The following is a 23,271-nucleotide window of genomic DNA, read 5'->3' as shown; positions in this document are numbered from 1 at the left end:
AGATAAATGACAATCTGCTAATAAACCCAGTGATTTACAAATCTACTTTGACCTGTTCTTGAACATAAACAGTACAAAGGCAAAATATTATTTTTTTAATAAATATACATAAATTCTGACATTTATGCCTGCAACACTTTCCAAAAAAGGGAGGCAATTTAAGACTAGGACCATTGTGAAATGTTGAAAAAGCATCTTAAATAGGTGATGTAATCATGCATGGATATAAAAGGAGCTTCCAGGAAAGGCCTAGCCCTTTATGAGCAAGGACAGTTCGAGGCTCGCCACTTTGCCAAAAACGCATCAGCATTAATCCAACAGTTTCAGAATAACATTCATCAGCATGGGATTGCAAGGATTCTACAGCAGATATCATCATCAAATGATTAGAGAATCTGGAAAAATATCTGTGTGTAAAGGGCAAGGGAGCATTCTGGAGCAACAAATGCCGCCTTCTAGGTGTCTTTTAAGAGACATTAATACTTATTTCAACACAACACTACGCCATATTCTGCATAGTCTTCTTTCCCTTTGCAAATCAAACAGAGAAGATACTGGTGTTCTCAGAACAATGGACTGACCACCACAGGGTCCAGACCTCAACATCACAAAGTGTTAAGGGAATACTTGGATCATGAGAAGCAGATAATGCAACCAACCAACAAAGACTGAAATGCAGCCATTTAATAATTACTTGAACCTACAAGTGTCTGAGTTTTAATATGTAATGCTGATTATGGTGAAATAGCGGTACATTTGAGAGAAAAAATAAAAAATTCTTCGGGTCTACCTGGTCACCATCAACAGATTATAGTTTTAGGTAAGAACTATAAAACTACTGCAAAACAATGTCTCAGCCATCAGGTAATATATCTGTGGCCATTTCACATAATTGTCTGTGATGCAGAAGCTTCAGACGTCTGGTTCCTATCACCACCACTGTGAACAATTCTGCCCCTGTAAGTTTTTTGAGAATGGAACATTTCACATCCGACCACTCTGAATGACACTGTTCACAAACATTTTAAACACATAGTGAAATTCCCCTTTAGCTTGGGTCAAAAGTTCTCCGTTCTGGCTAATGGTAACATGTATGAAGTGCCTGAGCTGCAGGTTTATTTCACAGTTCAAGATCTTTGCACAATCAACTGAATAATGTCGCTCACACCCGGCAGTGTAACCAAAGCACGGCCAATTTACTGGCACGAAGTATCTGAATGACTGATGTCATATTTAATGAGGAGAGAGGCTCACAAAGCCCACACTGACATCCAGCCCACTCCCCTCCTGTTCTCTTTCGTAAGCCAGAGAAAAGCTTGTGTAACAGCAGATTTCACAGATGCGAGTCTGTATTACTGTCCTCGTATGAACTTTCACTAACTTGTGTAATATGGTAGCCGAGTAATGCTACCATTATCTACTAAAGGGCCCATACATGCTCACTGTCTTTATCTAGCATTCAATTAAATGCATATTTTATATACATATTTTATTATATTTTAAAATGTACACATCAACCGGCCACTTCATTATTTACACCTCTTATGTCTTTGTATCTACATTATTTGTCCATTTTATCAGCTCCACTTATCACACAGGTTTAGTTTTAGTTTTATTTCATTTCAACTCATTTCTTTGTATACTTTATTAGCCCCTTTTACCCTGTTATTCAATAGTTAGGACCGCAACATGACCACCAAACAGCAGGTATTATTTGGGTGGTGGATCATTCTCAGCACTGCAGTAACACTGACGAGACGACAGCTCATCTGCTGCTGCACAGCTTGTGTTAGTCATCCTCTAGTCCTTCATCAGTGGTCAGAAGACACTGTTGGCTGGATAGGTTTGGTTGGTGGACTATTCTCAGTCCAGCAGTGACACTGAGGTGTTTAAAAACTCCAGCAGCGCTGCTGTGTCTGATCCACTCAGACCAGTGGAACACAAACTAACACCACCACGTCAGTGTCATTGCAACGTTGAGAATGATCCATCTCCCAGAGAACATCTGCTCAGTAGTGGTCCTGACCACTGAAGAACAGGTCAAAAGTGGGCTTACAAAGTATGCAAGAAACAGTAAGTGGAGCTGATAAAACAGGCAAAGAGTGTAGATACAAAGAAATGTACTTTAACTTCAACCAAAACCTAAAACTAATCATAAACCCAACCCTAACATTTCATCTTCATCTAATTTCTCAAGTTAACAATCTGAGCATCTGTGGATAATATATAGAGGACAATCGCGTGCAATTTGTCCCCCTGATGTAATTTTAGGACATTTATGTACAACAACATTCACAATTACTTCCACAGAACCATTTTCCGACCGCTGTTTATGCTTTGTTAACACTGCAGGACAAATGACTTTTCAGACTTGCTGTAGGATTTAAAGTTATAGCTGATCTGATTTGTGTTGTGAGACTGTAGTTGGATTTGCACACATATCCATATTGGTTGCCATAGTAATGACTTGCATGCATACTTTGACCAGGCAGGGGCAAAACTCAGCAAACCTAAAAATGGATAGAATAGAATGAATAGAATGATCACAACAGCATTTCACTACAGCATGAACACAACGTGACAGTGTGGGATGGGTTGCTAAAAAGCTTAAGGCTGCCTCAGTTGTATTCAGAGACAGGCTTTAGGTTTAGATCTTAATGAAGAAGTCACAGTAAGCAACATACAAAGTTAAAAATAAGTGACCTAAATGTCTGTTAAAAGCTTCAAGTCTCTGTGTTTAAGATGTAATATGTGAATGTGCAGGGCTGACTTTCTTATCACACATTCTGACATCATGAACCACCACAAATGATGAAATAAGCCCACATGTAATCCGATGTCAGCGCTCACAAATCGGACACAAATCCAGAAATCAGACTTGAATCAGATTGGAAAACACCTACCACCTACCAACCACTTGTGGCTTGGATCTGACTGGAAAAAAATCTCATTTTGCATGTGGCATTCTGCCTTTCTACCCAGCTCAAATCAGAAATGCCGAAAAATCTTATTTGAATTGTGTGTCTGAAAAGGACCTAAGAATTAAACAGGCTGTTTCTGTTACTGTTAGGACTGATGGGCTGCACTGCACTGCATTTGGCCTCGTTCAATGGGCAGTTCAGCCTAAAACATTCGTTACAACTTTTGCATACATGGGTGGATATGAATCATTCTACCACATCGGTCCAAGTTCAGGAAACAGGAGAACAGTTTCTTTAAACTGACGTGGACTTTAGACTTAAATTCTTTTGCTTTGAATGACTCTATACCTGAAATGTGTTTATTTTATTGAAATAAGTGATTAAACATTTCATATGTCACTACCAATACAATCACTTTAGTAAATATATTGGTAGTATTTTGGTTGTTTTAGCTCATTTTGTGCATATCTCAAAAAACGCTAGCCAGTACAACACAGCTTTAAACAGCTTTACACATAAAATCACCATATTTATCATTGAAACAGAAAAATGTGTGTTTCAGTAGGTACAATTCATAATGTTATATACTGATTTTCAGACTTTGGGACACATTTACTTCAAAACAGTGGGATCTAATTGCTCACTATGTGGCCATAACAGGGATGCAGTCTAAAATGCAGGAGTGTGGCTAAAATAAGGCTCCATCTCTTCACTAAAACTTTGTTTCTAATGGTGACATTAAAACATTGGCCAAGTTTTTTGAATGACGTTTTTCATTCAAAATAAAACAGGTAATTCTTTCAATTTCAGTATTCCTTTCACAAACTGAAAAGTTAGGGTTTGGGACAGACACATTCCAACAGAAAGAACCCTCTTTAGCTTTTTATTTTTATTAATGTATTTGGTTTAAATATATCATAATATAATCTTTGTAAATATCTAAGGTCTGAATATGCAACTGTTTTTGCAGCTTAGTTTACACATACAAACAGTACGAACTGGGGAGTTCACGGCAGAATCCAAAATGTTCACAATGTTTACATACTACTGAGACCGTTACATACTACTGAGACTGTGTATGAGACAGTATAGACCCATGTGGTCGACCAGGCCAGTAAAATCACTGAAGACAAACAACGGTCACTCCAGAACTTCAGGTCTACAAGGACCCAATCCATCATTTTCATTCGGACAGAAGATTTAAAGTCCCTCTCGCAAGTAAGAATGGGTACAAAAATATTTATGCCCTCTGCTGCGACCATTCTGAATAAGGCTATAATAAATAACCCCTTACATAATTCATGTGCATTGTTGCTGTGTTTTAAGTTTCTTTAAAAAAAAGAAAAGAAAAGTGGGTTTTCCACGATATGTGCCCTTTAACCTCAGTATCTTTTGGCCCCTTCTGCTTTTTCAAAAAGAAAGCAGCATTTGGTTTCTTGTGAAGACCAGCCAAATGTTCTCACATATACAAATTATTCGTGTTTCCTCTCATCAGCAAGACAAAGAGATAAACACAAATACAAGACACACACTCTTTCTCAAATGCGAGAGAGAGAGAGAGAGAGAGAGAGAGAGAGACACACAGAGAGAGACAGAGAGAGAGAGAGAGAGAGAGAGACAGACAGAGAGAGAGAGAGAGAGAGAGAGAGAGAGAGAGAGAGAGAGAGACAGAGAGAGAGACAGAGAGAGAGACAGAGAGAGAGAGAGAGACAGAGAGAGAGACCCCCCTCTGAGCATGGCAAAAGAAAAGAGTCCCAGATGAAGAGCAGAAGACAGAGAGCTGTGAAGAAGAGCATGGTGGCGCGAGTGAATGATAAAAAGGAAGCTATGCATAATAACGATGACGGGGGCCAAGAGGCTCAGCTGGGCTGAGAGAGAGAGAAAGGAGAGGATATGAGCAGCCAGCGCTGGCCGGTTTGATATCTCTCTCCTCTCTGTCACTCTGCATTAGCAGGCTGGCCCTGAGGGGCTCCATTCCCTGCAGGGAAGGCAAATACAAAATAATTGCCGGGACCCTAAGGCCGCTCCTGGCCTCGCCTTCTACTCATTAACAGAGACGGAGGCGCACACAGAAAGGAAGTCTTTCTGTGTGCAGACGGGAGGACTGATGGCGGGAGAGGGGGGGATCTGTCTGGTCTTCATTGCAGAACGTTAGCAGCAAAGTGGCTGTGGTTTCTATTATCGTTTCCGCTGTTTACCTCGAGGAGACGGCGGGCCAGGACCCCCAGGGGGGACAGAAGCAGACTCGTTTGGTGAGCATTTCCCACTGTTCAGGCTCAGTCCTAACCCTCAACATCACAAGAATACCTCTAATCATAACCCTGCTCTAACAACAACTGCTGATACATAACAGTGGTCCTGTTAGAAAAATGGTTGCATAACTCTCTTGAGTCTCCCTCACAGCTTCCACAAGCTTCTCCTGAGTCACAGCTGAGCCCAGCCAAGCCGTCACAACAGCACTCATTCAGCCAATGCAACCTGAGCCATAGCACCAGTAGTCAGATACAAACAGTGCCTGAGTTTAAGAAATGATTCAGGGAAAAATCTCATTTACATGATTTTCCCCTCATGCAAGTGCAATACATCGACTATGAGGCTAATGTAGCTAACCTGAGTTAGTATTGTGCAAAACAAGGCATCACATATTTGCCATGTGGACTTGTTAAGCAATCTTAAACAGACTTTCTTAGATGGTTTCTGACACAACATGATGTACTTTTAACACGCCAACATTTGGACAAAGTGACTGGCAAAATTATCTATACAAAGTTTTTACCCACTTTTTATAGATAACAGTGCTTTGTAATATGGAGCTTGTTTTCACCTTGCATCAACATGTATTTAATGTGTGGATTGTATCTGGATATACTTTGGCTGAACTCTATTTACAATCTTCACTAAAATCCATCCTCGCATGATCAGATGAGATGAGATTTGATTTTCCAATTTAAAAGCACATCAAGACATATTTAGCTTTTGTCTTAGTTCTAATAACATGGTTTTCTGAAACGTTACTACCAGCAAACGATATGCTGTCTAATATCAAAAGAAACCATCTAAAATGGGCAATGAATCGTCTTCATTGGTAGAGTAGAACAATTTGTTTTGTAGCTTACATAAATGACACATCTCTGGTGTGAATTCAGGCCCAGAGAAGGCGGCGGCGTTTCTGTGATCCTGTGCTTATGCAATCTTTCACTGAGTGCTGAACCCCTGCCTATTTTTACTTTACAAAGGCTCTAAATGATTTGCACATCCTTACATTGGTTTTTATTTACATTTTACATGTCCCAAGTTTTTTGAACATGGGGTTGTACATTTGAATACATTTTTGTTGTTGTTGTTGCTGGGGTGGAAAATGTCTTACAAATTTGAATCTAAAATTGACCAGTTTTGAGCAAGTGATGAGAGTTATAATTTTGGGTTGGTTGGTGGTAAGTTGGTCAGATATAAGGTGCCATTATTTAGCTATATTACCTACATTAGCCTTATAGTTCAAGTGTCAATCAAAAGAAGCAAACCTCTGACATGAAACATGTCTTAGTTTAACTACATTTGGGTTAAAGGGAAAAAGTGCATGATGATTTTTGCCAAACTATTGCTTCAACCGCCCCAAACTACTGCACTACTCTTGGCTTTTCTATCCTCTGAAGGAAAGCAGCAATTTCTCATAAAGAAGGCTCAAACTGAGATATACATTGCTCCTCTCAAAGTGTGTCCATGGTAACACACAAAGCTGTTAACCACTATAAGTACAATCTGAACGAAACTAGGAGTGCGGCAGAACAGAAGAGTTGATCTAGATCTGTCAGACAGAGGAGAATCTACAGGCATTATGTGAGAGTTGGAGTGGATGAGTGATGGCTATGCAAAGTGGAGTGCGTTAAATAATGACATTTAAGGAGAACAACGCAATTGCTCACAGCCTGAGCATGAATGCAGCTGCAGGCTTGTATTTCAGAGACAGAGAGCGAGGTTGATTCACCGCTGCTATTGACCATAAAACTGTCAATAAAGCAGCGAGCATCCAAACAAATATAAGCCAGCATGTCCATTTTCAGCCTGAGCAGCAGGCACGCATGTCAGCAGAAACTATTACTCCACCCAGGGCCACTGGGCTTTTTTTAAACATGCACTTCATCATCCCTGGTATAGAGAAGTGCACACACACATATATACACACGCACTAATTAGATGGGTTCAATAATGAGTGCTCAGTCTAGCCCATTAGGTGAGTAATGATACTCTCCTGCTCTCTCCATCCTCCTGCACATAACTGTACTTACTCACATGCATGCAAAGCTCTACCACTGTGCAAATAAGAGGTTCTGTGAATCACAGGAACACGCTGGCCCACCTTGTCATCTCAAACATCTGACAGTCAAACAACAGACAGAGAAAAACAGCCACACACAGTAACAGTGCTAGTGTCTAGAAAACAAAGGAGGCAGTAGAAAGAACTGTGTCCCACTCAAACAGCATCAGAGGGCTCTAACGAAGCTGACTCTGCCTGTAAGGTTTTAAAAGCAGAACGGTCAGTTAGCCTTCCTACCCAAAGACAAGCAGCCTAGAATTGCTGGGTGGGAGCAAGTGCTGGGTAGTACTCATATACAGTACTTTATTCCAATTCCAGTCATAATGGTCATTAAGTAAATGTTTATTTATTTTTTATTTTTTTTTTGCATCAGGTAAAAACAAAGCAGAAAGCAAATAGATAATTACACAGAAGCCTCAACAAATAATAATAATAATATAATTTTTTTTTTAGTATTTACTGTCTTTTAGCTGTCTTCTCACAGTGGAAGGATGGAAAGAAACACCTATGAATTATTTCAGAGCTGAAGAAAGAGTGGAGCGGGGAGTGTTTCCTGCCTCCTTCCCCTGACATGTATAGCTACGTTTCTGAGCTTCTGCTAATGCAACATCACAAGTAGGAGGAGGAGAGGGCTAACTGTCAAATCTGTTACATTAGTCAACAGACACCTGTGTTGCCAAGCATTGTGGTGAGAGGGACGGCCATCTTACCCACCCAAAGAGAGTGAGGCTAATTTTGCTATCTTGAATTTTCAACCAAGGATGGCTGTGGCATCGCCAAGCATCGAATCCATGAACTGCTTATGAAATGGGCCAATGCTTAGACACCTGCTCTTCACTGCTATTGAGCTGCTACCTTCTGGTCACAGATTTTGGTCCCCAGCTTTAGCAATGTTTTCATTTCAGACAATTCACTTGCCGTGCAATTGAAATAAAAATGGACCTTTCACCTTTTTTAAAAAATAATTTTCCCTTTAATTTTTACATTTCTGTAGCGCAGTAGCTTCTGGCTGCCTTGTCTTCTGATTTTTAAGTATGTCACCATGCACCAGCAGGCAGGGAAAAATAATATTAAGCAATAAAACCACCTACCACCCCGACCTATCATCAAGAGAAACGACCTCAGCTAGCTCCCTGATACCGTGTTCCATGTGAAAATCCACCACAGCACAGGAGGAAAAAATGAGTTAAGACTCATGTTGACTAAGTACGTAATAAGTATGTATTTAGTACCCTAATTTCCAGTGCAGTCCAGTGGATCTGATCCGAGCAGGCAGGTCCACCTCGATGATCTACTTAAATGGTCTTTTGCTGGTGTTCTATTGTAGTAGTTGGATCAAATCCATATTTACTTGTGACTTGCTTAATGTGTCATGGTTTTTATTGTATCTGTATTGCCCAATGTGAGTTTTTTTTCCTGAAAAAACAACTTCTCAACCTGCAATAAATAAAGTTTCGAACTATCTTTGGGACATCCTGCCACAACTCCACAAGTTGCAATCAAAAGGTGAGATCCAGCCAAATCAGGTCACTCTCAGATAGAAAGAGTTTCAGCTGGGAGGGACAGGGTCACTTCAGCTGGGCACAGCATGAGTGGTATCAATCAGGCCCAGCTGGGCTGCGCTGCTGAGAGAAGAGTCTGCCTGCCATGCAGACGGTGATTATGAGAACAGCCTGCTAGTGATTCTGCTGATTGACATTAGGCAGGGGACACTGGTCTGCCTCTCCACCATTCAGCCTGAGCACAGCCACTTCTGTTCAATCGAAGACCATTATGTCCAACTTACTTGTCCTGACTTGTCCTGAGTATGCTATGACAGGGTGACCTTTAAAGTCAGTGAGCTCTTCAGTATGATCCATTCTACTGCCACGGTTTATCTATGGAAATTGCAAAGCTATGTGCTCGATTCTTAATGCCTGTAAGCAACGAGTATGACTCAAAAACCTGAACTCAACAATTAGGATGGGTGTCCACATACTTTTGGCCATACAGGGTAAAAACAGCTAATGAGAGTAGCTACAATATACGTGTATCTAATCAACTAACATCTCAGTTCATAAAGAGTTTGTAATTTGATTGATTCATTTTCAAAAACTGAGGTACCTTTATAGCGATGTGCAGAGTCCACTCATATATTCATCCATAGTCAGCAAGTGTAAATTTTCAGTTTTTAAAGACTCTCAAGTGGCATTTTACAGCAGCAAACCAAGCATCCTTTTTGCACCTGGTTTTTAAGTAACCTTCACATCTCAAGCACAAACATCAACATAAAGGGTAAATCTCAGAGCAGAGATTAGTAGTAACTAGTTAGAGTCTACACACCCTCAGTCTACACCCCTCTCATCTTTTATGTGACCTTTCTAAAGAATTTTCTAAAGAATTTTCTAATTTTCTATTTCTAAAGAATAACAAATACATTTGTTGCAGAAGTGTACACATCCTTTATTAACAGGGCTGTAGGTGTGTTTAGAGTTAACATGTCCCATTCAAAATCATGTCCAATTATAAGTAGCATACACTTGCCATTAATAAAGTATGTATGACTGACCTCAAATAAAAATCAGCTGTTCCTGCTGCTGTTTCTGACATTTTGATGATTGCATACGTCTGAGCTTCATCTTTAAAAAAAAAATCTACAGAATCTTACTGGTGAGAGATAAAGGTGAGGAGAATGCTATACAAGAATACCAAAAACTTTGGATGAACCACGGAGCACTGAAGACTTCTATCAACAGGAGGAAAATATGAAAGATTCACAAAAACTGATAAAAGGACAAGAATAAAGCTTTTCAGGCTTGTCAAAGCTACCAAGAGGCCTACTGTCATATTTAAAGAACAGGGGGAATGTCAAAATTGGCTCCTCCCACTCCTCCATGTGCTTTCTGTTTTGGTCTAGTCCACGTGCTTTCTTTGTTTTGATTCCGTCACAGTCCAGCCCCTTGTTTTCATGACTCTGTCCCTGATTGTTTCCACCTGTTTTCTGCCTGTCCCTCATTATTCCTGTTTATCTTTAAGCCACGTTTTCCTGAGTTTCATGTTGGTCTTTGTTTGAATGTATGAATTGCGTTTAATGTTTTGTTTGGTGTTTGATCTTCCGACCCCGTTGTTTATTTAACCTGTTTTTATTTTCATTATGTCTGTCCCTCCTGCTCTTTGTGTTGGCTCTCTGACTATGGACCGTCTCGACCCTGACCTCGGCCCATAATCAATCTTGCTTTTCTCAGCACGTGTGTCCGCCTCTACGTCGCTCCTTGTTACAAGGAATTTCTGGCAGGTACTGGCCACACCTTATACGTGACAAAAATCTACGTATGTCTGGGCTACGGGGTGTCAGCCAAGCCTATATACAGTTTATAAAACGTATATTGCATCATTCAGAACTATCTGATGAGACAAATGTTGAAAGTTTTGGCCGGAATTCTTAGACAGGTTCAATGTGACAGCAATATAAACTAAACTAACTAACTAACAACATGCCTTTTGAAAAGCACGGTGATGGGATCATCATGATTTGTGGTTGCTTCACTTCAGTTAGAACAGGGGCTCTACAGTTGTGGCCAAAGGTTTTGAGACGGACACAATTTTTGGTTTTCACAAAGTTTGCTGATTTAGTTTTTATGGTGACAACTCTAGATTATTATGAAGCATGATCAGATGAATCACAATTAATTGCAAAGTCATTCCTTGCCATGAAAATTAACTTAATCACAAACTCTCGGCCACAAAATGACCTGCTAATATTATTTCAGTGATCTTCTCATTAGCTCAGGAGAAAGTGCTAACGAGGACCAGGCAGCTGATATCACTCTGTCATGCTGACTGAATTAGAAGAGCAGACTGGTTGCTAAAAGATGGACGGTCCTTGAAATCAGTGTCTTCTTCTTTAAACCATGGAAATATGTGCAGTCATCATTGCTTTGCATTAAAAGGGCTTCACAGGCAAGGACATTGATTGCACCTAAATCAACCATTTATATGATCATCAATAACCTCAAGATGAGAGGTTCAGTTGCTGTGAAGAAGGTTTCAGGGCACCTAAGAAAGTCCAACAAGTGCCAGGACTGTATCCTAAAGTGGATTCAGCTATGGGATCAGGTCACCATCAGAGCAGAGCTTGCTCAGAAACGGCAGCAGGGAGTGTGAGTGCATCTGCATGCACAGTGAGGCAAAGGCATTTGGAGGATGGCCTAGTGTTAAGAAGGGCAGCAAAGAAGCCACTTCTCTCCAAGAAGAACATCAAAGACAGACTCACATTCTGTATTAAGTACAGGGATTGGAATGGAGTGGGGTAAAATTATTTTCTCTGATAAAGCCCCTTTCAGACTGTTTGGGACATCTGAAAAGGTGATTGTCCTGAGAAGAAAAGGTGAGCGTGTCATGCCAAAAGTAAAGCATCCTGAGACCATTCTTTTGCACTGCCAAGAATAAAGACTGGTATCAAAACATCCTCCAAGAGCAACTTCTCCCAACAATCCAGGAGCAATTTGGTGATGAATAATGCTTTTGCAGCATGATGGAGCACCATGTCACAAGGCAAGTGCGATAACTTTCTCAAGTGATAAAGATCTCAATCCCATGATAACCTGCGGTCAATCCTCAAAAAGCAGGTGATAAACTTCAAGCACTGACTAGGCAAGAATGGGTTGCCATCAGTCATGATTTGGCCCAGAAGCTGATATCCAGCATGCCAGGGTGAATTGCACAAGTCTTGAAAAAGAAGGCTCAACACCGTAAATACTGAGTCTTTGCATAAACTTGATGTATTTGACAATAACATGGGATATTGACCAGCTCCAAATATCAATAAAGCTGCGGGCCTCCGTCAGGAATCATCCCTTTCTACCATGATAATGATCTAAGCCCCACATCCAAGTCAACCAAAAAAGGAAGATCCATGTCTTACAATGGCCAGTCAGAGCCCAGATCTCAGTCTCACTGAAAACCTATGGAATGATCTAAATCCGGCTGGGCACAGATGATCATCTGATACATTGAAGGAGCTGAAATTTTTCCACAAGGAAGTGTGGGATACAATTCCAGGAGTAAAGGTGTTTCAGCAAAGTATTAGTTGTGGAGGTGTGCGCAAGTATGCAACCACGATATTGCATGTTTTTTTTTTTTTTTAATATTTTCAATTTTTTTAAAATGAATATATTTATCTATTTCTTTTTCTCTTGAACTGTGTTGTTTGGTAGGTTACACCAAAGATAGAAAAACATCTAACATGATTTGCCTTGATTTTTAGCTTTACATCATAAAACCCGCAATTTCAATAGACATTTTATATTCACTGTACATGTACTCAAATTAAATTTGAATGGACTTGTACTACACAGAATCTCAGTCTGTACCTCCAAGTACTTTTAAATGCATAATTTACTGAAACAGCAATTTTTGTGTCCTTTTTTTCAAATTTTTTTTTTTAACTCTGTCCACTTTAGCCATCATATTTAGTTTGGTTCGTAACTCCTTCTCTGAGTTTCATTTCATTCTGTCATGTTATTGACAGCACCTGGACTCCCCTGCTATTACTCATGCCTATCACTTCTGAGCTTTACTATTTTATTCTATGACAAACTAGGTGCCAGTCTCTGGGCAAGCAACAGAATAGCTCGTCCACACTTTTTAAGACTTCTCTGTGGCAGCATCTTATAGGAACTGTTTGATTTATACCAAGCTTATATTTTAGTGTGAAATAAATCATATATACAATTACATTTGACTGTACACTATGAAGCAAAGACAAATCTGCATCTGCAGTTCCAGCTTTAATGTTCCTCAGAGGACACTTCAGAAAAATAGTGGCACCAATAGTGCTAATGTCCATTTTGGCAGAGGTCCAACATGGTCAATTAAGCCGAGTGGCACGCCACTGTTTTTTATCTCATTTTGGTTTCCCAACAACATAACAGGCATGTCAGGAATAAAGAGCTATAACATGCTGATTTACCCTGGGCCAATAAAAATGCTTCATGATCTTTAATGCATGCTGTGAATCCTTAAGTGTCCTGCCAGTGCCAAGTACAGAACCCTGGAATAGATTTACTTGTTTTTTGTTACAGTACAGATATGAAAGCAGAGCAGATTCCGGGTAAGAGCCAAACAAGGCACCTTCCCCTCATGATCATCAATGTTAATAGAGAATTTCACAGATTTTTCAAAATTTCTGTATAATTCAATCACTCAGTTGTGGACAAGGTCATTCAGAGTGGTTTGATGTGAAACGGTTCACTGTAGAGAACCTTTGACACTGATTTCTTTACAGTAGTGCTGACAGTAATGACACAAATGTAGCCATTTTATTTGCTATCCAAAGTCACCAGTGAACCTATACATGTTGCCTGAGGCTTTATATGTAATGCTGATAATGATAAAACAGTGGTAAATCTGGAAAAATAAGTTTTCTTTGGGGACTGTTTTGACTAACAACACACCGCATGTACTTCTGTACCATAAACAGCTTTTTAAAATAGACTTTAGGCAAAAAATGATTTCAAAACTAAAACAAAATAATGTCTCAGGCATCAGGCAGAATATACATTACAACTATGTTAAGTAATAACCTTCAGTGAAGAAGCTTTAATAGGCATTCAACTGTCTGGTATCTATTACCACCATTGTGAACAATTCTCTGTAGATTTCTGTAGAATTAAGCATTTAAATCAAACTGCTCTGAATGACTTTGTTTACTTACTTAGTTTAATCTTAACTATTTAAGCATTGGTGGACCTGGCATAACTCCCATTCAACTGGCCTGACAAGCATTACTAAGCCTTGTCATGCTGGAGGCTTTGTGAAATGCCATAGTCCTGGAGAAACTTGAGTACAGTCCACAACCTGCCCACTGACCCAACATTCAGATACTGGGAGCTAGCTTTATTTAACAACCAACAAACCAAATGAACCACTGTAAAAGGACATACAGAACAGTGAACTGTGCTGAAATTAAAATAATTTTTTATTTTATGTTATAAATCCAAAAGTAGGCACTAAATATCAAGCAACAAAAGCCTTGCAATGTTATAAACTAGTGATTCTTAACCTGGATGCATAAGATAGTGTCTAAAATATTCCATTTTATATAAAAAGTCTTTTATATGGAATGTTTATATAAAGTTTTTTTTGCATACATAGGCTTACATTTTACTGCTCCACAAATACCAGGACCAATGATACTGTATTCCACGCCACTGAAACAGTGAGAGGCAGCATTAATGAAAGCATGTATGCAAAGAAACTCTAACTAGTGTGAGTGGCTGCAATGTGTTGCAACGCTTAGCCAAACAGCTAAACTAGCAGCTTGGTAGGCTTACATTTTTAGGTGACAATAAGTGTGTTGTTCAAAAACTGCCAGCTTTTACAATTCAAAACTAGCCTAGGGAAATCAGGTTTATGTGTTACATGAGAAACAGAGGGTGTCACTGCAGATGAGTTACTGAGCTAACACTAAATCTAACCAGTACTACAGATACAGATGATACAGTCCTTAACCATGTGTCCTTGGCAATATGCTTGTGTTAAAGCATTAATGATTCACTGTAGAAAAGTGCAACATAGTGAACAAAATTTGTAAATACAAGCTGTTAAAATTACGTTTCACTTGTGGGTCCACACATTTTCTCTGTCTTCCTGTGGTGAAATGTAACGAACGCATAGTGATGTCAGTATTCGAGTACTCGCTCCTTGAATGGTTAACTACCCATGGACATCCACGCTACGCTTCAGAGTGCCCACATTTGGAGCGCTGGACCATCAAAAAAGAGTCTCCCAACTGAAGCAGACCATAGAGAAAAGAAGAGAACATATTTTATCCTGTTACTGTTAAAAAGAGGCATATTTCTTCATTCAGAGTGGCTAAAGAACTATCTGATGGATGCAAATTTTCCAGAAATGCATTGGCAGTCATGAGTCATTGAGTGAATACCTTTGGCAATATAGTGTATATTGATGGTTCCTTTTATTTATGGCCAGTAATTTCATGTTCTTCTATGCATTTTGTAGCCAAGAGAGATGCAGAGGTAGCTTTAAAGATTTGAATGGACATTGTCTACATTGAAATGTGCACTTTTTCTACAAACATTGTGCATTTTTCCACAAATATTCCTAGAATTTCAAATTTATTTGCTAGGAATTCAATCACGCTTATGACACAACAACCACACGTTTGGGTTTCTTGGTGCTTGTTGGAGAATGCTAAGTCACTGTGCTCTGAGCCTAAGTGTTGATAGTCGTGATGTATACAACCTCACCTTGGCGTAGTTGGTGGTTTTGATGAACCATTGCTTAAGAAGCTTCTGTTCCACTGGAGCTCCAGATCTCCATGAGCAACCATTTTCATCCACCTGCTCATCAGCGAGGACTGTCTGGTCTATTGGGTCCCAGTTCACCAGCGCCTAAAAGAAGCACACAAACAGACATCTGACTTTAGATGGAACAAATGATATTTCAACAAATATTGCTGAAAATATCACATCATGTCAAAAGATGTGTCTGTACATAAATGTCCTGGGTATCAGCTGGGGTAACTGAGGACTTGGTGCTCAAGGATAGGCTTTGGTGAACACAATCCACTGGGTAGAATGTTACCAGGCAGGAAAGAAAGGCTTCTCACTTACTTTGAGGCAGATGAATGGCAGAAAACACTTCATTTCCTGACTTAGACTGTAGGCATCAAACACAGATCACATCTATATTGCACAAACAGAGTCTATACAGGCACACTCCATACCTTTTTGTAGTTCTGGCGCGCTACATTTCTGAGAACTACGACTCACACTAAACCTCGCTACAGGATTGCTGCATGGTGTTTCAAATTTAAATTCAATGCTTTTAAATATCTTTTTTAAGACTTCCACAAAGGAAAAATAATACAATTTCCAGTGCATAACAGTGCACCCTAACTTAAATATGGCATATATTAATGTCTGTATGATTCATTCAAACAGATCAAACAAAAACCAAACATAGATATACCCCTCAAGATACAGTACAGCATAAGTTTTCTCACAGCAGCCCTCAATTTCACTATATATCTTAGGGCTGTTCAGTTCTGCTGTGCTTGAGCGCTTCATCGATGGTCAGTGTCTGATCAACAGGACCAACGTGTAAGGCATATTTTGGTTTCACCAACTGTTCGGAGGTTGTTTGGATTCGCAATAACTCCTTCCACCCCGGTCTTTATGCATCATTGCACAATTTAATACTTCAAACTGTAAAAAAGATGAGATGTTATGGTGGGGCTCCCAAGTGGCCCAATCATCTAAGCATTGGCCCTATCATCAGGAGATCGCGAGTTCAATCCCTGGTGATGCTACAGCCATCCAAAGCCGGGAGTCCAAGAGAGCACAACTGGCCTCGCTCTCTCTGGGTGGGTAGGATGGCCCCCCTTCTCCCCCCATCACTCAACGCGATGCTAGTCGGCGAAGGCGTCTGTTAGCTGGTGTAACAGATCTGGCAGTTGTCGCTTTCCTACAACAGCGTTCGGCTGTCCAGTGACGACGTGTGAGTGGCAGTTTGAAAAGATGCAGTGGCTGGTTTCTCGGAGGAAGTCTGTGTTAGCCTTCACCCTCCTAGCATTGGTAGCATCGTGTGATTAGGGGACTAGCTAACTAGCAGGTGGAATTGGAAACTAGAAAATTGGGTAAATTGGGTGAATCTAAAGATTTTATGATCTGCAATTTTTTAAATCCCATTTTAAGACCTTATAAAACATTTTAAGCATCTGTAGGATCCCTGCACTATTTTAACAGCCCTTCATTTAAAGGCTACCAAAATAGGGCCTTTATAAGAACTGTATAACATAATTTATAAAGCCATACTGACAAGATTGACACTAATCACAAGATGACATTAGATGGTTAATGAAGTAAATGACATAGTATTGCCATAAGGACCCTTAAACTAACAGACATCTGTTCCTTTTACAAGACTGTTAAGATACAATATTTAAATATTGCTTTATAAACAGTTTATTCAGTGCACACGTCTGTGTTATGATGTCCCCAGGAAGTAGCCTTTAAATAAAGTGTGACCAAATGTTTCACCAAGACAAACTCAGAGACTTATTACTCACTAGAATCATCTCAATAAACATATGCTTTACCTCTTTCTGATAGGCCAGTCCAGCTTCATAAAGCTTCACAAACAAGTACTGGGTCCACTTGTAATAGTCAGGCAGGCAAGTAGTGACTTCCTGTCAACAGATTTGAATTAAACCTTGATTACTAACACAAACGAAAACATTTTTAATCTAAACAATGACAAATTGGGTGGCAATGAAGAGGCAATGCAATCAATCAGAGCGGTCATGATTAGTCAATTAAACTTGATTATTCGATAAAAAAAACAGATAAAAATAACTCTCTCTATGAATTGGCAGTGATTAGTTGGCAATGCGCAAAAAGTGCATATTTTAAATTCTCCTACTGGTCTCTCTTAAGAAACAGCCTGATAGATACATAAGATTCATAAGCATTGTTTTGATACATAGTGTTTATGTACATTTTTTTCATTACTTTTTATTAAAAAAATATATATATATAAAAAAAAAAAAAAAAAAAAACTTGTTTTCTTTTCCAATGAAGCATCTGGAGTCTTTGAAAAGCTATGGGGTGTTTTTTCTTTTTTTTTTTCACAGTTCTGTTAAAACCACTATTAGTGTTTGGCCTTTTTAACCTTGCAAAATCCCATGATCCCAAAATGCTACACCCTAACGATTATCATTCAGTAACTACACTGTAAAAATAATTCAATGTTTTGACTTCAAAAATTAGGTAAGCTGGTTGCCTTAAAATGTTGAATTCACTGAATTTCTAATAGCAAGTTAATCTGTGTTTTATACTCTAAACTACATTATTTCAATTTCAAACATTTTAAGGTAACTTACCTTTTTAAAATGAAAACTTTTTTTTTTAACAGTGTACAAGGACCACAGCGCAAAGTGAGTTATTCGTAGGAAATAGTACAGTGTAACAGAAGTTTGAAGTTGCTTGTCAAAATAATCGTCCAGTTACTGAGTTACTGCTACAAATCAACAGTAACTGGCAAAATCAGTGCACAAAGGCATAGTGAATATGACCAATATGAACATATTCAGGAATGCATGACTGTATGACTGGGAAAGGGGGGTGGTGGAGGGGGGGGGGGGGGGGGGGTGTGGGGATGACAGCTCTGCAAGAATGGAACTTTTACTGCCGCTACTGGGAACAGCAGTGATCTGTTCACATGGTAACCAGCCACTTTCACCGCAACATTTACTCAGAGCTTAAAAGTCAGTATTTTAAGTGATGGAATGATGCAAGGCTACCAGGCTGCACCGTAACAAATGTGAAATTACACATATGCGCTCCGTGAAGCACTGCTGAGGCTATAGAGGTTCCCTCAAAATGAGGACCACCCACGCCTATAAACACACACACACACAGGGCACATCTCTCTTTACTCACCCGGTCCCAATTAAAGCACAGCCCCAGGCTGTCGAGCTGCTCTCGCATGGACTGGATATTACTATACAGACAGAGGGACAGTGAGAGTGAGAGAGAGAGAAATGGGGAGAGAGATGTTTCGAGAGACTGAGTGGGTCTGTAAAGTTCGGGGGCTTGTGATGAACAAATGCATTGGTTTGTGAAGGTGGGTGGGTCCTGACAGTCAGTGAGTGTGTGTGTGTGCGCGCGTTTATCAGTTTTTCTCATATACACGCATCGTCCCTCACAGTCCAACACTCACACTGATCCTATAAGTCTTGTCTCTGGACATACCATTTACACAGAGCATGTGAGAGCGAGAGAGAGGGAGGAATAAGGACACAGATAGTGAGGGAGTGAGAGAGCGAGAAAGAGATAAGGGGACAGAGAAGGTCAGACGATACTGAAGACTGTTATTATTACATATTAGAAATCAGCAATAATGTTCAGCTCTGTCTCTACTTTAACCTCTCACTGTGTGTGTGAGCACTGAGGCACTAACACTACTAATAACACTACTTACAGCTTTAAATCAACGCTACGCAAACATTCATGGTGTGACAGAGGTTTTAAAGCAGTGTTGTCCATCCCAGGCCCTGGAGGGCCTCTATGCTGCATGCTGACTCTCTCTTCTACATGCAACACATCTCAAGGGTGCTGAGAGTACACATCATTGGCAATCTCTCCTGGTCCTTGAACACCTCCTCCTTAGTGAAGGAGGCTTAACGTCGCCTCCACTACCTAAGGTTATCTGTCCTCAACCGCTTCTACATCATAAAGAGCATCCTGACCGGCAGCGTCACTCTCTGGTATAGATGCACTATACAGCACTTTTCACGCCAGTGGCAGTTCAAAGTTCAGGACAGACAGGTGATAAAGCTTAACAGTAATGCAAGAAATCATGAGTACATTAAAATCATAAAAAATGACAGTTCAAAAAAAAGATAAATACAAAAAAAGAGACACGTATTTAGAGGTTTCCTAAATGTGTGAACTGAGCTTTACTGTCTAATAAAAGATGGAATTGAGTTCCAGTTTAGAAGCATCACAACTGAAAGAGTCTCTCTACATTTCTGTATCTTACAGAAGGTATTTGCAGAAGGTCAGTATCTACAGATCTAAGATCATGTGCTGGAACATATACAGGGAGAAATTCTGTGTTGTAAGCAGGGTTTAAGGTTATTTAAAGCCTTAAAACTTTAAAATCCATCCTGAAAGATACAGGTAGCCAGTGTAGGTCTTTCAAAAGGACATCCGAACTGAACATCAGACTGTTTACACCACTCTCATGTGGAAGAAGGCTATAGAGCATCCGGGCCAAGTCCTCCAGATATATCAATGGTTTCTACCCGCAGGCAGTCATACTGCTTAGCAGATCCACCTGACGGACCTTTAAACATTCTTACCGAACCTCTGCCTTACTACTCACTTTAATTTGTAGCATGTTACGTTCCGCAATCAGTCACTTCACTGTGCAACATTACCTCACTGACTTTATACACAGTCACTTTAATCCATACTGTCTATAGTTCTATTCATCTTTGTTGTTGAGCTACTAAAGTGTTTTTGTCTATTATCAGTGTACTAATAAAATTACACTCCCAGCTATTATAGCTGCAGTGGACCCATAGCTGGTCTATTTTCACTATAGTCCAGTGCTTAACGCCTATATAGTTGTACAGTTATTATATATTGATACAGAATAATTTATAGTTTATTCTCAACACATCTGTGATTTTTAAAGGCCTTTGCCAGTTAAAGAAACCCATAACCCTCTTACTCAGGAGTAATTGTAATCTTCTTTCGGCTGCTCCCTTTGCTTCCTCTACTTTCACACCAATTTCAGGAGTAATTGTAAAAAAAACAGTTAAAATGGGTTCAGGTGATTGTTTATTTTACAAGTATTTGAAGGTACTTTTAGTCACATTTACAGTTAATAGTGCTTATTGGCACAACTGTAACCTAGCAAACTTGATGATCACGTTCATAAATGTCCACATCAACCTGTAATATACTATAACATGCATTTCTCCTCATATCCTGCACATACAGTGGGGAAAAAAAGTATTTAGTCAGTCACCAATTGTGCAAGTTCTCCCACTTAAAAAGATGAGAGAGGCCTGTAATTGACATCATAGGTAGACCTCAACTATGAGAGACAAAAGGAGGAAAAAAAAAATAAAAAAAAATCACATTGTCTGATTTTTAAAGAATTTCTTTGCAAATAATGGTGGAAAATAAGTATTTGGTCACCCACAAACAAGCAAGATTTCTGGCTGTCACAGACCTGTAACTTCTTCTTTAAGAGGCTCCTCTGTCCTCCACTCATTACCTGTATTAATGGCACCTGTTTGACCTCGTTATCTGTATAAAAGACACCTGTCCACAGCCTCAAACAGTCACACTCCAAGCTCCACTATGGTGAAGACCAAAGAGCTGTGGAAGGACACCAGAAACAAGATTGTAGACCTGCACCAGGCTGCGAAGACTGAATCTGCAATAGGCAAGCAGCTTGGTGTGAAGAAATCTACTGTGGGAGCAATAATCAGAAAATGGAAGACCTACAAGACCACTGCTAATCTCCCTCGATCAGGGGCTCCACGCAAGATCTCAGCCGTGGGGTCAAAATGATCACAAGAACGGTGAGCAGAAATCCCAGAAGCACACGGACCAACGTTACAAAGGCTACTGTCAGTAACACATTATGCCGTCAGGGACTCAGATCTTGCAGTGCCAGATGTGTCCCCCTGCTTAAGCCAGTACATATCCGGGCGCGTCTGAAGTTTGCTAGAGAGCATTTGGATGTTCCGGAAGAGTATTGGGAGATGTCATATGGTCAGATGAAACCAAAGTAGAACTGTTTGGTACAAACACAACTCGTCGTGTTTGGAGCAGAGTGAATGCTGAGTTGCATCCAAAGAACACCATACAAACTGTGAAGCATGGAGGTGGCAACATCATGCTTTGGGGCAGTTTCTCTGCAAAGGGACCAGGACGACTGGTCCGTGTACATGAAAGTATGAATGGGGCCATGTATTGTGAGATTTTGAGTGCAAACCTCACCTCCTTCCATCAGCCAGGGCATTGAAGATGAAACGTGGCTGGGTCTTTCATCATGACAATGATCCCAAACACAATGCCAGGGCAACAAAGGAGTGACTTCGTAAGAAGCATTTCAAGGTCCTGGAGTGGCCTGGCCAGTCTCCAGATCTCAACCCCATAGAAAAAACCTTTGGAGTCCGTGCTGCCCGCCGACAGTCGCAAAACAAAATTAAATACAGATATTAAGCTGTGAAAACAGTCCATGGTAAATTAATACTAAGAAAAATTTAACTACATTAATCATGACTACTTTTGGTACATAAAACATCAGCGTAAATGGATTTCAGGAGAAATAAATAACAAGAACAAAGCCAAGAAAACACATCTACCTCTTAGTCCAGACTTCAGGGTCCAGACCTCGCTCAATGGCAGCATTCTCCGCAGGAAGGCCGAAAGCATCCCAGCCCATTGGATTCAGGACCTGCCGCCAGACACAAACACAACCAGAGTTTAGTCCTGTAGAGCAGCACTGACCACTGTGACCTGACTCTGGATCAACCTGACCTGAGAGAAGTCTAACAATGTATTTCGTCATACTGGACTTCACAACTTAAGAAAAGAAAGTAGGTTCTAGATTGAATGAAGAAAAATCATGTATTGTTTCGTAAGTGTTTAACTTGTTAGTGTGCAAGCTAGAACCAAAGAAAATGTGGGCACACCAGCAGCTGAAACTCACAGGGAAGTGGCTCACATCAGAGCTGTATTTGAAAATATTTCAATTAAAAGAAATATAATTTTGTAGGCCAAATGGTGGCTTGTTAACTCACATCAGACTGCTGCACAAATTTAAATGCTTTTTAATACCTTTTTCAACCATTAAAGATAAAAAATAATGTCAGTTCCACTGCACAACATCATACACAAACTCAAATATATCATATACTGGTTGGAGAAAATATACACTCACATTCAAATGTTCGGGCTACTCTAGTTAAAAGACATGTTTTGTTGATTTTGTAAGTGAAAATAGGTTAACACATCCTCTACAGAGAGCACACTTCTCCACACTTCAATACACAATTACTGTTTATTTACTGAATTTAACATATTGAGGGTAAAAAAGAACCTAAAATGCGGCCTGTACAAAAGTTATGGCACATTTTATATATTCATATTCATGATAAATAGCTAATAATTGGGCACTAAAACATCACATTTAAGTGTGATTTCTATAGAGAATGTGTAACTGCTTTTTCACTTAGAAAATCAACAAAACCTGTAATCTGACCAGGGTGTTCAAACTTTTGCGTGGCTGTATATATACTAGATACACTCATGATATATGTCGTAGACACTAGACCATTTCCGAATTTCTCTCTTTTTCATTTTGTTTGACTATGTTATCAAGTTTGCCATCCAGCAGCCCTTCATCAGTGGTCATGTTCAGATCTTAGGACTTCTGTCGACCGGATTTTTTGGTGGGCATATTATTCTACCCTTTTTAACTTAGTCTTCAAGCATCATCTTACAG

At 39.8% G+C, this 23,271-nt stretch overlaps 1 protein-coding gene across 2 annotated transcripts in view; it reads right to left on the bottom strand.

The window, feature by feature from the left end:
* The window catches only part of lars2 (leucyl-tRNA synthetase 2, mitochondrial), a 98,572-nt gene that overhangs the window by 44,694 nt on the left and 30,607 nt on the right, over window positions 1-23,271 (bottom strand). For both annotated transcript variants that reach the window (XM_017714402.2, XM_017714401.2), the window contains exons 4-7: window positions 22,130-22,221; window positions 18,681-18,741; window positions 17,339-17,428; window positions 15,486-15,629 (exon numbers count right to left, since the gene is read on the bottom strand). In XM_017714402.2, coding sequence (XP_017569891.1) covers window positions 15,486-15,629; window positions 17,339-17,428; window positions 18,681-18,741; window positions 22,130-22,221 — 387 coding nt within the window. The remainder of the gene's footprint in view (window positions 1-15,485; window positions 15,630-17,338; window positions 17,429-18,680; window positions 18,742-22,129; window positions 22,222-23,271) is intronic.

Source organism: Pygocentrus nattereri, chromosome 3, assembly GCF_015220715.1.
Source record: "Pygocentrus nattereri isolate fPygNat1 chromosome 3, fPygNat1.pri, whole genome shotgun sequence".
In the NCBI taxonomy this organism is placed as follows: domain Eukaryota; kingdom Metazoa; phylum Chordata; class Actinopteri; order Characiformes; family Serrasalmidae; genus Pygocentrus; species Pygocentrus nattereri.
The sequence above is the reverse complement of the archived record's forward strand: the minus strand, read 5'-3'. Positions and strand labels throughout refer to the sequence as shown.